This window comes from Coregonus lavaretus (assembly GCF_964263955.1).
Source record: "Coregonus lavaretus genome assembly, chromosome: 29".
Lineage (NCBI taxonomy): Eukaryota > Metazoa > Chordata > Actinopteri > Salmoniformes > Salmonidae > Coregonus > Coregonus lavaretus.
In genome coordinates, this window is record NC_140016.1 from 4,895,647 (window position 1) to 4,913,161 (window position 17,515).

General features: G+C 44.1%; 1 protein-coding gene across 1 annotated transcript in view; it reads right to left on the reverse strand.

The window, feature by feature from the left end:
- The window catches only part of LOC311105190 (histone-lysine N-methyltransferase, H3 lysine-36 specific-like), a 35,138-nt gene that overhangs the window by 6,454 nt on the left and 11,169 nt on the right, over positions 1-17,515 (reverse strand). The window contains exons 13-18 of the mRNA XM_084147246.1: positions 11,748-11,904; positions 6,204-6,409; positions 4,160-4,272; positions 1,894-2,163; positions 1,340-1,598; positions 520-626 (exon numbers count right to left, since the gene is read on the reverse strand). Coding sequence (XP_084003372.1) covers positions 520-626; positions 1,340-1,598; positions 1,894-2,163; positions 4,160-4,272; positions 6,204-6,409; positions 11,748-11,904 — 1,112 coding nt within the window. The remainder of the gene's footprint in view (positions 1-519; positions 627-1,339; positions 1,599-1,893; positions 2,164-4,159; positions 4,273-6,203; positions 6,410-11,747; positions 11,905-17,515) is intronic.

A 17,515-nucleotide genomic window follows, 5' to 3' on the forward strand; every position in this document is an offset into this window, starting at 1 on the left:
GCTTGGCCCCAGCCTTGCGGTCGGAGGCCAAGCAGTTGCCATACCAGGCGGTGATGCAACCAGTCAGGATGCTCTCGATGGTGCAGCTGTAGAATATTTTGAGGATCTGAGGACCCATGCCAAATCTTTTCAGTCCCCTGAGGGGGAATAGGCTTTGTCGTGCCCTCTTCACGACTGTCTTGGTGTGTTTGGACCATGATAGTTCGTTGGTGATGTGGACACCAAGGAACTTGATGCTCTCAACCTGTTCCACTACAGCCCCGTCGATGAGAATGGGGGCGTGCTCAGTCCTCTTTTTTTCCCTGTAGTCCATAATAATCTCCTTTGTCTTGGTTACGTTGAGGGAGAGGTTGTTATCCTGGCACCACACGGCCAGGTCTCTGACCTCCTCCCTATAGGCTGTCTCATCGTTGTCGGTGATCAGGCCTACCACTGTCGTGTCGTCGGCACTTACTGTACATTTCTCTAGATACATTTATATGTTTTGTATGTTGACATTTGTCATTCTCAGAGCCTTACCTTTGGTCGGACGCCCAGGAACCCAGAGCAATTGGGCGCTCCACATTTACACACTGTCTTCCCGTTACCGAGACACTCCAGGTTGTAGTTGAAGGTCAGCTCCACACCTGCACACAAATAAAAATACACCGTCAGGTACTGTACAGGTAGCTTTATTCCTATTCTAATAAGGCCAACAGATTTGATATCATGGTCCATAATTAAGGAACAATTAAGTTTGTTTCTTCTTATTCTTCACAGTTACCTTCTGAATCTTTACAAATGACAAAGACACTTTTGGTCACTAGCCCTAGTGCCCGAGGTAGAGCTAATTACAGAAATGGAACCAGGCTCCAGGAGTTAGTTACAGAAATGGCACCATTTACATTTTAGTCATTTAGCAGACGCTCTTATCCAGAGCGACTTACATTATATTTTTATTTTATTTTTCATACTGGCCCCCCTGGCGTTGCAAACGCCATGCTCTACATCCCTGCCGGCCATTCCCTCCCCTACCCATGTGCGCCGCCCCATGGGTCTCCTGGTTGTGGCCGGCTACGACAGAGCCTGGATTCGAACCAGGATCTCTAGTGGCACAGCTAGCACTGCGATGCAGTGCCTTAGACCACTGCGCTACTCGGGAGTCCAGGCTCCAGGAGTTAGTTACAGAAATGGAACCAGGCTCCAGGAGTTAGTTACAGAAATGGAACCAGGCTTCAGGAGTTAGTTACAGAAATGGAACCAGGCTCCAGGAGTTAGTTACAGAAATGGAACCAGGCTCCAGGAGTTAGTTACAGAAATGGAACCAGGCTCCAGTAGGTTTGTTGATACTTCCTCTGACCTTTGGGGATGTCCTCCAGGGCGAAGAGCCCCACCCTGGTGTCTCCGTTTACTGTCCACTTCTGGGTCTCACAGTTGGGCTGGCAGCAGTGATTCATGAACCTCGCCTGGTTCCCCTTGGGTCCAGCGTCTATGATCCGGTCCTTGTCCAGCGTGAGCATGTAGAAGTTACAGATGTCGTTCTCTTGAGCATGTCTGATCCTGGCTCTGCACTCCTCCTCGTCTATCACCTCCCCCACGTACTCATTCACAAACGCACCCTGAGAGAGGGGGGAGAGTACAGACTCAGGTTATAGTCCGGCAGATACACAACCCCTTTTACACCACAGACACAGTGGTATGGAGGCTAAATATACTACTGTATGTCCACATCTAAAAGACAAACAAAGAATAAAATCGGGTGAAAAGGGCAGTGGAATTCAATTCAAAATACTTTATTTATCCCACAAGGGGCAATTATGTAGGCAGCAATGCAGATCCGTAGTGGGACAAGATTCTCTAAACACAATAAAACCCACAAGGGCAACTGTTGGTGTTCTAGTTTGATGTCTGTACCTTCTTGATGTCGGAGACGCCCCGTAACCCCCAGCCTCGTGACAAGGTCCTGAAGATCTCCACCTGGGTGTACTGTCTCTTGGTGTAGCTCTGGTTCTGGCACCTCTCCCCTGCCAGACACACCTGGGGGTGGCACTCGTACATCAGCATGCGGTTGATACACTCCGAGTCGATGCCACACGGGTTCTCATCAGACGCCTTGCAGTTACAGCGCGGTACCTCCGATAGGTCCGCCGTGATGATCTGGACCTTGCCGATTGGACGGTTCACCTGAGGGGAAGAATAAGCACTTAAGATCAGCAGATGCAATTCAGACTTCTGCGTCTGGAGGAGGTTTAAAGGGGCAGTACCTTGATGTGTCTGTAGGGAGGAGGTATAAAGGGACAGTACCTTGATGTGTCTGTAGGGAGGAGGTTTAAAGGGACAGTACCTTGATGTGTCCGTAGGGAGGTTTAAAGGGGCAGTACCTTGATGTGTCTGTAGGGAGGAGGTATAAAGGGGCAGTACCTTGATGTGTCTGTAGGGAGGAGGTTTAAAGGGTCAGTACCTTGATGTGTCTGTAGGGAGGAGGTTTAAAGGGACAGTACCTTGATGTGTCTGTAGGGAGGAGGTATAAAGGGACAGTACCTTGATGTGTCTGTAGGGAGGAGGTTTAAAGGGACAGTACCTTGATGTGTCCGTAGGGAGGAGGTATAAAGGGACAGTACCTTGATGTGTCTGTAGGGAGGAGGTATAAAGGGACAGTACCTTGATGTGTCTGTATGGAGGAGGTTTAAAGGGACAGTACCTTGATGTGTCTGTAGGGAGGAGGTATAAAGGGACAGTACCTTGATGTGTCCGTAGGGAGGAGGTATAAAGGGACAGTACCTTGATGTGTCTGTAGGGAGGAGGTATAAAGGGGCAGTACCTTGATGTGTCTGTATGGAGGAGGTATAAAGGGACAGTACCTTGATGTGTCTGTAGGGAGGAGGTTTAAAGGGACAGTACCTTGATGTGTCTGTAGGGAGGAGGTTTAAAGGGACAGTACCTTGATGTGTCTGTAGGGAGGAGGTATAAAGGGACAGTACCTTGATGTGTCTGTATGGAGGAGGTATAAAGGGACAGTACCTTGATGTGTCTGTATGGAGCAGGTATAAAGGGACAGTACCTTGATGTGTCTGTAGGGAGGAGGTATAAAGGGACAGTACCTTGATGTGTCTGTAGGGAGGAGGTATAAAGGGGCAGTACCTTGATGTGTCTGTATGGAGGAGGTATAAAGGGACAGTACCTTGATGTGTCTGTAGGGAGGAGGTATAAAGGGACAGTACCTTGATGTGTCTGTAGGGAGGAGGTATAAAGGGACAGTACCTTGATGTGTCTGTAGGGAGGAGGTATAAAGGGACAGTACCTTGATGTGTCCGTAGGGAGGAGGTATAAAGGGACAGTACCTTGATGTGTCTGTAGGGAGGAGGTATAAAGGGGCAGTACCTTGATGTGTCTGTATGGAGGAGGTATAAAGGGACAGTACCTTGATGTGTCTGTAGGGAGGAGGTATAAAGGGGCAGTACCTTGATGTGTCTGTATGGAGGAGGTATAAAGGGGCAGTACCTTGATGTGTCTGTATGGAGGAGGTTTAAAGACACAGTACCTTGATGTGTCTGTAGGGAGGAGGTTTAAAGACGCAGTACCTTGATGTGTCCGTAGGGAGGAGGTTTAAAGACGCAGTACCTTGATGTGTCTGTAGGGAGGAGGTTTAAAGACGCAGTACCTTGATGTGTCTGTAGGGAGGAGGTTTAAAGACACAGTACCTTGATGTGTCTGTAGGGAGGAGGTTTAAAGACGCAGTACCTTGATGTGTCTGTAGGGAGGAGGTTTAAAGACACAGTACCTTGATGTGTCTGTAGGGAGGAGGTTTAAAGGGACAGTACCTTGATGTGTCTGTAGGGAGGAGGTTTAAAGACGCAGTACCTTGATGTGTCTGTAGGGAGGAGGTTTAAAGACACAGTACCTTGATGTGTCTGTAGGGAGGAGGTTTAAAGGGACAGTACCTTGATGTGTCTGTAGGGAGGAGGTTTAAAGGGGCAGTACCTTGATGTGTCCGTAGGGAGGAGGTTTAAGGGACAGTACCTTGATGTGTCTGTAGGGAGGAGGTTTAAAGGGGCAGTACCTTGATGTGTCTGTAGGGAGGAGGTTTAAAGGGGCAGTACCTTGATGTGTCCATAGGGAGGAGGTTTAAAGGGGCAGTACCTTGATGTGTCTGTAGGGAGGAGGTTTAAAGGGACAGTACCTTGATGTGTCCGTAGGAAGGAGGTTTCTTGTCGTTCCTCCTGTCCTCCTGAAGCTGTCTCATCTCCTTCTCAGCCTGAAGCGCTATGAACCGCTCAGCTGTTTCATTCAGAGCTGAGAGGAAACAGAAGTTAGCGTTATCAGCTAGCTAATATATCTCAAATGGCAAGCTTTCAGCCCTGCCATGTGGTACCTGGAAACATCTCTATTGTTTAAGACTGTTTAAGGTGCCAAAATAGGCAAGCTTTCATTTTAATGCACTAAATAGGAAAGGTTCTTTGGTATTGTTTTCTAAAATTAAGTATATTGTTTGTTATACAGTCAAAAGTTTGGACAAACCTACTCATTCAAGGGTTTTTCTTAATTTTTACTATTTTCTACATTGTTGAATAATAGTGAAGATATCAAAACTATGAAATAACACATATGGAAGCACGTAGTAATCAAAAAAGTGTTAAACAAATCCAAATATATTTTATATTCTTCAAAGTAGCTACCCTTCACCTTGATGACAGCTTTGCACACTCTTGGCATTCTCTGAACCAGCTTCACCTGGAATGCTTTTCCAACAGTCTTGAAGGAGTTCCCACATATGCTGAGCACTTGTTGGCTGCTTTTCCTTCACTCTGCGGTCCGACTCATCCCAAACCATCTCAATTGGGTTGAGGTCGGGGGATTGTGTAGGCCAGGTCATCTGATGCAGCACTCCATCACTCTCCTTCTTGGTCAAATAGCCCTTACACAGCCTGGAGGCGTGTTGGGTCATTGTCCTGTTGAAAAACAAATTATAGTCCCACTAAGCGCAAACCAGATGGGATGGCGTATCGCTGCAGAATGCTGTGGTAGCCATGCTGGTTAAGTGTGCCAGCACACAATCTCCTCCATGCTTCACGGTGGGAACCACACATGCGGAGATCATCCATTCACCTACTCTGCATCTCACAAAGACACGGCGGTTGGAACCAAAAATCTCATTTGGACTCATCAGACCAAAGGACAGATTTCCACCGGTCTAATGCCCATTGCTCCCGAGTGGCGCAGCGGTCTAAAACACTGCATCTCAGTGCTTGAGGCGTCACTACAGACCCCCTGGTTCGATTCCAGGCTGTATCACAACCGGCCGTGATTGGGAGTCCCATAGGGCGGCTCACAATTGGCCCAGCGTCGTCCGGGTTTGGCCGGCGTAGGCCGTCATTGTAAATAAGAATTTGTTCTTAACTGACTTGCCTAGTTAAATAAAGGTTAAATAAAAAAAGAAAGTCTCTTCTTCTTATTGGTATCCTTTAGTAGTGGTTTCTTTGCAGCAATTCATCAATGAAGGCCTGATTCACGCAGTCTCCTCTGAACAGTTGATGTTGAGATGTATCTGTTACTTGAACTCCGTGAAGCATTTATTTGGGCTGCAATCTGAGGTGCAGTTAACTCTAATGAACTTATCCTCTGCAGCAGAGGTAACTGGTTCTTCCTTTCCTGTGGCGGTCCTCATGAGAGCTAGTTTCATCATAGCGCTTGATGGTTTTTGGACTGCACTTGAAGAAACGTTCAAAGTTCTTGAAATGTTCCGGATTGACTGACCTTCATGTCTTAAAGTAATGATGGACTGTCGTTTCTCTTTGCATATTTGAGCTGTTCTTGCCATAATATGGACTTGGTCTTTTACCAAATAGGGCTGTCTTCTGTATACCACCCCTACCTTGTCACAACACAACTGATTGGCTCAAACGCATTAAGAAAGAAAGAAATTCCACAAATTAACTTTTAACAAGGCACACCTATTAATTGAAATGCATTCCAGGTGACTACCTCATGAAGCTGGTTGAGAGAATGCCAAGAGTGTGCAAAGCTGTCATCAAGGCAAAGGGTGGCTACTTTGAAGAATCTCAAATATGTTATTTCATAGTTTTGATGTCTTCACTATTATTCTACAATGTAGAAAATTTTAAAAAATAAAATAAAGAAAAACCCTTGAATGAGTAGGTGTGTCCAAACTTTTGACTGGTACTGTATATTCTATTGTAACCAAGTAAAGGAGGTTTCTTTCTAACCTTTCTTATAGATGGCGTCACAACCCTTCCCCATCTTGTCCTTGTTGTTGGCATCTCCCTCCGTGTAAGGGAAGACTCGGGCCTGGTAGGTCCAGGCGAAGTCCTTAGAACCAAAGAACTGAACGGGGAACTCCCCCACCTCGTGTTTCATACGGAGGATCTTCTCTGGGACGTTCTTAGGAAGACACACCTCCGCAGGCCACCACCTGAACAAAGGAGAGGAGATACAGATTTTACATTATACATTGACTAAACACATTAAGAACACCTGCTCCTTCCACGACATAGACTGACCAGGTGAATCCAGGTGAAAGCTATGATCCCTTATTGATGTAACCTGTTAAATCCACTTCAAATCAGTGTAGATGAAGGGGAGGAGACAGGTTAAAGAAGGATTTTTAAGCCTTGAGACAATTGAGACATGGATTGTGTATGTGTGCCATTGAGGGTGAATGGGCAAGAAAAAAAGATTGAAGTGCCTTTGAACAGGGTATGGTAGTAGATGCCAGGCACACCGGTTTGTGTCAAGAACTGCAATGCTGCTGGGTTTTTCAGGCTCAACAGTTTCCCGTGTTTATCAAGAAAGGTCCACCACCCAAAGGACATCCAGCCGACTTCACACAACTGTGGGAAGCGTTGGCGTCAACATGGGCCAGCATCCCTGTGGAACGCTTTCGACACCTTGTAGAGTCCAAGCGTGATTCATCACTCCAGAGAACGTGTTTCCACTGCTCCAGAGTCCAATGGTGGCGAGCTTTACACCACTCCAGCCGACGCTTGGCATTGCGCATGTTGATCTTAGGCTTGTGTGCGGCTGCTCGGCCATGGAAACCCACTTCATGAAGAACCCGACGAACAGTTATTGTGCTGACGTTTCTTCCAGAGGCAGTTTGGATCTCGGTAGTGAGTGTTGCAACCGAGGACAAACAATTTTTACGGGCTACGCGCTTCAGCACTCGGCGGTCCCGTTCTGTGAGCTGGTGTGGCCTACCAGGCTGAGCCGTTGTTGCTCCTAGACGTTTCCACTTCACAATTACAGCACTTACAGTTGACCGGGGCATCTCTAGTAGGGCAGAATTTTGACAAACTGACTTGTTGGAAAGGTGGCAGCCGGCCGCGACCGGGATACCCATGGGGCGGCGCACAATTGGCCCAGTGTCGTCCAGGTTAGGGGAGGGTTTGGCCGGCAGGGATGTTCTTGTCCCGTCGCACACTAGCGACTCCTGTGGCAGCCCGGGCGCAGTGCACGCTGACACGGTCGCCAGGTGTTTCCTCCGACACATTGGTGAGGCTGGCTTCCGGGTTAAGCGGGCATTGTGTCAAGAAGCAATGCGGCTCGGTTGGGTTGTGTTTCGGAGGACGCAGGCTCTCGACCTTCGCGTCTCCCGAGTCCGTACGGGAGTTGCAGTCATGGGACAAGACTGTAACTACCAATTGGATTCCACAAAATTGGGGCGAAAAGGGGGTAATATTTTTTTAATAATAATAACTGCCTTGTTGGAAAGGTGGCATCCTATGACAGTGCCATGTTGAAAGTCACTGAGCTCTTCAGTACGGGCCATTCTACTGCCAATGTTTGTCTATGGAGATTGCATGGCTGTGTGCTCGATTCTATACACCTGTCAGCAACGGGTGTGGCTGAAATAGCCAAATCCACTGATTTGAAGGGGTGTCCACATACTGCTGTATACAGTTGAAGTCGGAAGTTTACATGCACTTAGGTTGGAGTCATTAAAACTCGTTTTTCAACCCCTTCACAAATTTCTTGTTAACAAACTATAGTTTTGGCAAGTTGGTTAGGACATCTACTTTGTGCATGACACAAGTAATATTTCCAACAATTGTTTACAGACAGATTATTTCACTGTATCACAATTCCAGTGGGTCAGAAGTTTACATACACTAAGTTGACTGTGCCTTTAAACAGCTTGGAAAATTCCAGAAAATGATGTCATGGCTTTAGAAGCTTCTGATAGGCTAATTGACATCGTTTGAGTCAATTGGAGGTGTACCTATGAATGTATTTCAAGGCCTACCTTCAAACTCAGTGCCTCTTTGCTTGACATCATGGGAAAATCAAAAGGAATCAGCCAAGACCTCAGAAAAACAATTGTAGACCTCCACAAGTCTGGTTCATCCTTGGGAGCAATTTCCAAACGCCTGAAGGTACCACGTTCATCTGTACAAACAATAGTACGCAAGTATAAACACCATGGGACCACGCAGCCGTCATACCGCTAAGGAAGGAGACGCGTTGTCTCCTAGAGATGAACGTACTTTGGTGCAAATCAATCCCAGAACAACAGCAAAGGACCTTGTGAAGATGCTGGCGGAAACAGGTACAAAAGTACCTATATCCACAGTAAAACGAGTCCTATATCGACATAACTTGAAAGGCCGCTCAGCAAGGAAGAAGCCACTGCTCCAAAACCGCCATAAAAAAGACAGACTACGGTTTGAAACTGCAGATGGGGACAAAGATTGTACTTTTTGGAGAAATGTCCTCTGGTCTGATGAAACAGAAATAGAACTGTTTGGCCATAATGACCATCGTTATGTTTGGAGGAAAAAGGGAAACGCTTGCAAGCCGAAGAACACCATCCCAACTGTGAAGCACAGGGGTGGCAGCATGATGCTGTGGGGGTGCTTTGCTGCAGGAGGGACTGGTGCAATTCACAAATAAGATGGCATCATGAGGAAGGAAAATTAAGTGGATATATTGAAGCAACATCTCAAGACATCAGTCAGGAAGTTAAAGCTTGGTTGCAAATGGGTCTTCCAAATGGACAATGACCCTAAGCATACTTCCAAAGTTGTGGCAAAATGGCTTAAGGACAACAAAGTCAAGGTATTGGAGTGGCCATCACAAAGCCCTGACCTCAATCCTATAGAAAATATGTGGGCAGAACTGAAAAAGCGTGTGCGAGCAAGGAGGCCTACAAACCTGACCCAGTTACACCAGCTCTGTCAGGCGGAATGGGCCAAAATTCACCCAATTTATTGTGGAAGCTTGTGGAAGGCTACCCGAAACGTTTGACCCAAGTTAAACAATTTAAAGGCAATGCTACCAAATACTAACTTCTGACCCACTGGTAATGTGATGAAATAAATCAAAGCTGAAATAAATAATTCTCTCTACTATCATTCTGACATTTCACATTCTTAAAATAAAGTGGTGATCCTAACTGACCTAAGACAGGGAATTTTTAGTAGGATTACATTTTTACATTTGAGATTTTAGTCATTTAGCAGACGCTCTTATCCAGAGCGACTTACAGTTAGTGAGTGCATACATTTTCATACTGGCCCCCCCGTGGGAAACGAACCCACAACCCTGGCGTTGCTAGCGCCATGCTCTACCAACTGAGCTACAGGGATTGTGAAAAACAGAGTTTAAATGTATTTGGCTAAGGTGTATGTAAACTTCCGACTTCAACTGTATATAGTGTGTATGGGCTGCATGATGCGACTAAAGGCTATTGACGATTTGAGAAAGTAGCAAAGAAAGCTCGCTCTCTGTTCCTTGCATCAGGCTGCACAGCTGTTCTCTCATCAAGTTATCTTATTTTCACTATTCTCAATTTAATCTCCTCATAATATGCGGTAATAATAATAATAATACAATATAACAATCATTATTTTAATTTAATTGTATAACAATCATTATTTTAATTCAGGCATTTTTTAGGGGGCTTGGGCTCATAGGCCTATGCATAAACTCGAATATGCATATGAGTGCTTTGAATTAATCATCACCGTAGAAAGCGTTAGTCCTTGTGGATGTTGTTTCAAAGCCTGTTTTTCCACTCAGTTTCAACCTGTTGTTGAGCTTCTTTCTTCAAAATCAATCCCAGTGAGGTGAGTTTTAAAAGCAAGATACTGTTTTGATGATTAGTGTCTGATGTGATTTTTGATTGCATTTGCATTGATGTCAGAGGGACAACAGAGTCCTGAGTGCCATTAGGACCTGATGGTCATTAGCCAGTTAGGTACTACCAACGCATGTCTAGAGATTACCGTGACTCAACGGTCACGTAGAATTTTACTGCGGTCATGACTCATGACTGCCGGTGTGGTGGCAACTGGGGCTGTGGTAACTATGATTCGAAAAAGTCGTACAAAAAAAAAAGGCTTTGTTTCTTGCCTTATGCTGGGCATCATTCACAAGTGATACTATATAATTCACAAGTGATAGGATAATATTGTCACCCATCAGACTATTCTTGATTTAATCTTGTCTTTACATACACTACCGTTCAAAAGTTTGGGGTCACTTAGAAATGTCCTTGTTTTCGAAAGAAAAGCATTTTTGTCCATTAAAATTACACAAAATTGATCAGAAATACAGTATAGACATTGTTAATGTTGTAAATGGCTATTGTAGCTGGAAACGGCTGATTTTAATGGAGGACGCACGGCTCTCGACCTTCAGCAACCATCAGTCCTGTGTTCCAATGGCACGTTGTGTTTGCTAATCCAAGTTAATCATTTTAAAAGGCTAATTGATCATTAGAAAACCCTTTTGCAATTATGTTAGCACAGCTGAAAACTGTTGGGCTGATTAAAGAAGCCCATCTTAATCTTTTCTTTTTATTGTCCAGTCTGAGATATGGCTTTTTCTTTGCAACTCCGCATAGAAGGTCAGCATCCCGGAGTCGCCTCTTCACTGTTGAGACTGTAGTTTTGCGGGTATCATTTAATGAAGCTGCCAGTTGAGGACCTGTGAGGCGTCTGTTTCTCAAACTAGACACTCATGTATTTGTCCTCTTGCTCAGTTGTGCACCAGGGCCTCCCACTGCTCTTTCTATTCTGGTTAGAGCCTATTTGCGCTGTTCTGTGAAGGGAGTAGTACACAGCGTTGTATGAGATCTTCCGTTTCTTGGCAATTTCTCGCATGCAATAGCCTTCTTTTCTCAGAACAAGAATAGACTAACGAGTTTCAGAATAAAGTTATTTGTTTCTGGCCATTTTGAGCCTGTAATCGAACCCACAATCGCTGATGCTCCAGATACTCAGCTAGTCTCATGGCGGCCAGTTATTATTGCTTCTTTAAAATCAGCCCAACAGTTTTCAGCTGTGCTAACATAATTGCAAAAGGGTTAAGATTTTCGATTACATTTGCATTGATGTCAGAGTGATTAGAGGGACAAAGGAGAGCTGAGTACCAGGCAGTTAGCAAGTTTGGTAGGCTATTAATGACCAGCAGCAGCATCAGAGCTTGGAGAAGCCTAATTACCGTGACTAAACGGTCACGTGGAATTTGACTGCCTTCATGACTCGTGACCGCCGGTGTGGCGGTAATACGGTCACCGTAACAGTAATAGCGGCAACTCAATATTAGAAAAGGTGTTCCTAATGTTTGGTATACTCAGTGTAGATGCAGATTATACACACAGAGATTCTGATCAATAACAATATGACTGGGTTTCAGGTACTGCTCTTGAGCTATATATTTTTTTATATGTTGACACGGGCGAAAAGTATCACTGAGTTGGTTCTGCCCAAAAGCATGGATATTATTTCTAAAAGACCAGTGTTTCTTACTTGTATCTTCCCACTTTAACCCAGAGGATGTCCTTGAAGTGTGGTTTCTTCCCGGCCTTGCAGTCGTTGCAGAACCAGCTCCCCTCGGGCATCTCGATGTTCAGACACTCTCGGTGGAAGGCAGCAGGACAGGACTCGCAGCACAGCAGACTGCCCCCTGCAGGGAGACAGGAGGAGGTGCAGCTCAGACATGAGACGCATTAAACCACAGAAGACAAATAGCAGACTGCCCCCTGCAGGGAGACAGGAGGAAGTGCAGCTCAGACACCAAGTCAACAAGATCTGACCCAATGACCTCAGGATGGGAGGCTGAATGCTTCATTTCACTTCAACCTTTTTACTCTGTGAGGAGCGTAGGTAGGGCTGTGGCAGTCGCGAAATTTCGTCAGCAGGTGATTGTCAAGCAAATAACTGTCGGTCTCACGGTAATTTACCGTTAATTAACATAAACACATTTAGCATTTACATTTTAGTCATTTAGCAGACGCTCTTATCCAGAGCGACTTACAGTTAGTGAATACATATCTTTTTATACTGGCCCCCCGTGGGAATCGAACCCACAACCCTGGCGTTGCAAACGCCATGCTCCATCAACTTGAGCTACATCCCTGCCGGCCATTCCCTCCCCTACCCTGGACGACACTGGGCCAATTGTGCGCCGCCCATGAGTCTCCCGGTCGCGGCCGGCTGCGACAGAGCCTGGATTCGAGTGGCACAGTTAGCACAGCGATATGGCATCTTAGACCACTGCGCCACTCAGGAGTGGTCTCAGGAGTAGCATCTCCTGGCTTCCACACATAGCCTACAAGCCACTGATGCTGACCTTTGGAACATCAACATTTTAAAAAGTCTAATAAATCCATGTAATATAGCCTACACCTTCACAATAAATCCATTATTTATTTTAGACAGGTCGAAAGAAACATGATATGAAGAAAATGTAGTCTATTTCAGAAGAACATAATAGCATACTCTGAGTTGTCCTTATGTAAGGTCCTGATGTGGCTATGCCAAATGGCTGTGGGCTACACTAGTTCATTTAGCAGACAAGATTTGCTTAGAATTCTGTGGCATTATTTTATAGTATGAAGAATACAATTGAAACAGGTACTCCTATATGCTTAATTTAGAGTTTTTATTTTATTTTATTATTTTTAAAAGTTTTTATGTCGTTTTATTATTTTATATTTTTGTCTTTTTTATATATATATTTTTTTTTTATATTAATTTTTTAGTAATTTTTTTGTTTTTTTTTTGGGGGGGGGAATGGATCAGCTTAATATTGCAGATAGATTGTATCTTCTATCAATGTAATTGTCTGCATCACTTCCAATCCCCCATGTTTTTTATTTTATATATATATATATATATATATATATATATATATATACTCCCTTTATTACTTTTCAACCCCACCATCCTTTCCCTACTTGGAGTAAATTAGTGAACAACAATGCCCAGGCCTCTACTTCCGGTCTATACTTACTATCTACACCTTATGGACAGAGTTAATTTTACAATAATTCTATTATATATATTTTTATTTTATATTTTATTTTATTTATTTTTTTGCTCCTGAACTTCTTAATAATAATAATAATAATAATAATAATAATAATAATAATATGCCATTTAGCAGACGCTTTTATCCAAAGCGACTTACAGTCGTGCGTGCATACATTTATTGTGTATGGGTGGTCCCGGGGATCGAACCCACTACCTTGGCGTTACAAGCGCCGTGCTCTACCAGCTGAGCTACAGAGGACCACAATACTCTCAACCTCTCCGATCATTTTCATGATGTCCATCCGGTTTGCTTCTATATGCCATATCTTTCTAACTGTGCTCTTTCCCAAAAGCTCCCAACATCCAACCTATATACTTGTTATGGACACAGTATGCTTACATTATTAGCTATCTTTGTTATTATTTGTTGTTATTTGTTATTAGTCCCATCCTTCAACTCCATTCAACACCTCCCATCTATCTCTTAACACCATCCATATAGGATTTCTATTTGCCATATATATTTCAACCATACTGTGATGTTTTACAAAAGTTCTGAACCTTTCTATTCTCATTGCTTCTACAGATTGTGAATTAAAAATAAACATTTTTGCTAAAAGTATTATTATATTATTGATTGATTGACTATGACTTTTCAGATCACCCAGTAATTTAGAGTTATTAATGTAACTTTAGTTGTTCTACAAACGTTGGGCTATATGTTTTGATTTTTAATACATTGTAAGGCTGCATGATGCGACTCTAATGATGATTTGAAAAAAGTTGCTTGAAAGGCATGAGCTCTGCTTTGTTTTTTTGCTTTGTTTTTTTGCGCAGGCTGTACACACTCCAAGTCACTCATTCACAATTTGACAAGCACTTGAAAAAAAGCTAGAATTTAATGGCGGCATCACTTTTGTGTGGCCGTAATGCACCCTAAAAAGATCCATGCCTTTCGCGGCCAGTGGCCGTTGTGCCCTTCTCCCTGAGTGCTGCGCACTCCATCACGTGATCGGGTCTTTCTCACAGGCTACAAGTGAAGACAGACACATCGGGGACGCAACTGCGTACGTCCTTATCCAATTCCAAGGTGCATATTGAAGATATTGGAAGAACTGTCCACATGTACTTTTCGTCAGCCAACAAGATGAGTAGGCCTTACGAACAGCAGATGCACTGGCCTATGTCAATCTACTGTCCCCCATAGTACAAAGGTTAACCTATTTTATTCTGTGCGAGAAATAAATATTCGAAACAGTTGTGGGATGCAATAGATCCCAAATTAATACAACCACTAGCATCAAAAAACATTTTCTACACAATGAGGCTGACGCAACAGATCAGAACGTTTAGCTTAAAATGTTGATAAACTATTAGGCTATTTCTTTACATTATAAGCGCAGCAATGTGCACACGGCAGTAGGCTATAAGTGTGAATGTTCCATTAGCAGGAAAACACCATTATCAACAGTGACCACAAATGCAAATATGCATTTCATGCTTTTATTATAAAAAGGTGCATTTTTATGGTGAAAGTTATCTTCCCCAAACTTGAAACTCACGCGCTACTTATGTATGCCAGTTAGGCTCTACACCCCTTGTAAAGCGGATTAATGTGCTTAATTTTAAGAAGTTATTTGGCCACTTTAGTTGTGATACAAACCTTGTCAAAAAATATAGGCCCATATTTTTTGACAAGGTTTGTATCACAACTAAAGTGGCCAAATAACTTCTTAAAATTAAGCACATTAATCCACATTAATGGGCTACATGAGGTGTGTGACGATGATTCAAACAAGTCGCAAAAAAAAGGCATTGTTTCTTATGCTGGGCATCATTCACAAGTGATATATAATTCACAAGTGATAAGCTAATATTGTCACCCATCAGACTATTCTTGATTTAATCTTGTCTTTACATATACTAAATAACATATGTGTGAAATTTGTTTTGATTTAGAATGGACCATTATCATGCACCTGTCTCGAAACTGGGGCAGTGGGAAAGAAATACATGTAATCTATGCACTTAAATAGCGAATGGAGGACGCTATTCCTCGTGGTTTATTTTCATGCCAGCCAGGTAGGCTATACTCCTGTCGTAAATAAACTCAGAAAAAAAAGAAACGTCCCTTTTTCAGGACTTTCAAAGATAATTCGTAAAAATCCAAATTACTTCACAGATCTTCATTGTAAAGGGTTTAAACACTGTTTCCCATGCTTGTTCAAAAAACCATAAACAACTAATGAACATGCATCTGTGGAACGGTCGTTAAGACAAACCATAGACAATTAATGAACATGCATCTGTGGAACGGTCGTTAAGACACTAACAGCTTACAGACGGTAGGCAATTACAGGTCACAGTTATGAAAACTTAGGACACTAAAGAGGCCTTTCTACTGACTCTGAAAAACACCAAAAGAAAGATGCCCAGGGTTCCTGCTCATCTGCGTGAACGTGCCTTAGGCATGCTGCAAGGAGGCATGAGGACTGCAGATGTGGCCAGGGCAATAAATTGCAATGTCCGTACTGTGAGACGCCTAAGACAGCGCTACAGGGAGACAGGACGGACAGCTGATCGTCCTCGCAGTGGCAGACCACGTGTAACAACACCTGCACAGGATCGGTACATCCAAACATCACACCTGTGGGACAGGTACAGGATGGCAACAACAACTGCCCGAGTTACACCAGGAAAGCACAATCCCTCCATCAGTGCTCAGACTGTCCGCAATAGGCTGAGAGAGGCTGGACTGAGGGCTTGTAGGCCTGTTGTAAGGCAGGTCCTCACCAGACATCACCGGCAACAACGTCGCCTATGGGCACAAACCCACTGTCGCTGGACCAGACAGGACTGGCAAAAAGTGCTCTTCACTGACGAGTCGCGGTTTTGTCTCACCAGGGGTGATGGTCGGATTTGCGTTTATCGTCGAAGGAATAAGCGTTACACCGAGGATCGATTTGGAGGGTCCGTCATGGTCTGGGGCGGTGTGTCACAGCATCATCAGACTGAGCTTGTTGTCATTGCAGGCAATCTCAACGTTGTGCGTTACAGGGAAGACATCCTCCTCCCTCATGTGGTACCCTTCCTGCAGGCTCATCCTGACATGACCCTCCAGCATGACAATGCCACCAGCCATACTGCTCGTTCTGGACGTGATTTCCTGCAAGACAGGAATGTCAGTGTCCTGCCATGGCCAGCGAAGAGTCCGGATCTCCATCCCATTGAGCACGTCTGGGACCTGTTGGATCAGAGGGTGAGGGCTAGGGCCATTCCCCCCAGAAATGTCCGGGAACTTGCAGGTGCCTTGGTGGAAGAGTGGGGTAACATCTCACAGCAAGAACTGGCAAATCTGGTGCAGTCCATGAGGAGGAGATGCACTGCAGTACTTAATGCAGCTGGTGGCCACACCAGATACTGACTGTTACTTTGATTTTGACCCCCCCCCCTTTGTTCAGGGACACATTATCCCATTTCTGTTAGTCACATGTCTGTGGAACTTGTTCAGTTTATGTCTCAGTTGTTGAATCTTGTTATGTTCATACAAATATTTACACATGTTAAGTTTGCTGAAAATAAATGCAGTTGACAGTGAGAGGACGTTTCTTTTTTTGCTGAGTTTATAAGCAATGTGCTTAATATTAGGAAAGTTGAGAAATAAATATAGTAGGCCTAGCCTATAGAAAGCTGATGGGATCCTCATCTTTTTAATAGAGGCCATCACTCTGTTTTCTCACGCAATTGCACAGCCTATTGAAATGTTGCGCAACATGAGCTCATGGGCTCTCGTGAAGTGTTTGATTACATTTTTTTTTATTTTTTTTTTTATTAGATTTTCAAATACATTTGCATTGATGTCAGAGTGATTAGAGGGACAATAGAGTGCTGAGTACCAGGCAGTTAGCAAGTTTGGTAGGCTACTAATGACCAGCAGCAGCATCAGAGCTTGGAGAAGCATAATTACTATGACTAAACGGTCACGTGGAATTTGACTGCCTTCATGACTCGTGACCGCCGGTAATATGGTCACCCCAACAGTCCTAAGCATAGGTCATCCACATATTACTCCACCACACTCCTACTCAAATTATTACTCCACCACACTCCTACTCAAATTATTACTCCACCACACTCCTACTCAAATTATTACTCCACCACACTCCTACTCAAATTATTACTCCACCACACTCCTACTCAAATTATTACTCCACCAACCTCCTACTCAAATTATTACTCCACCACACTCCTACTCAAATGAT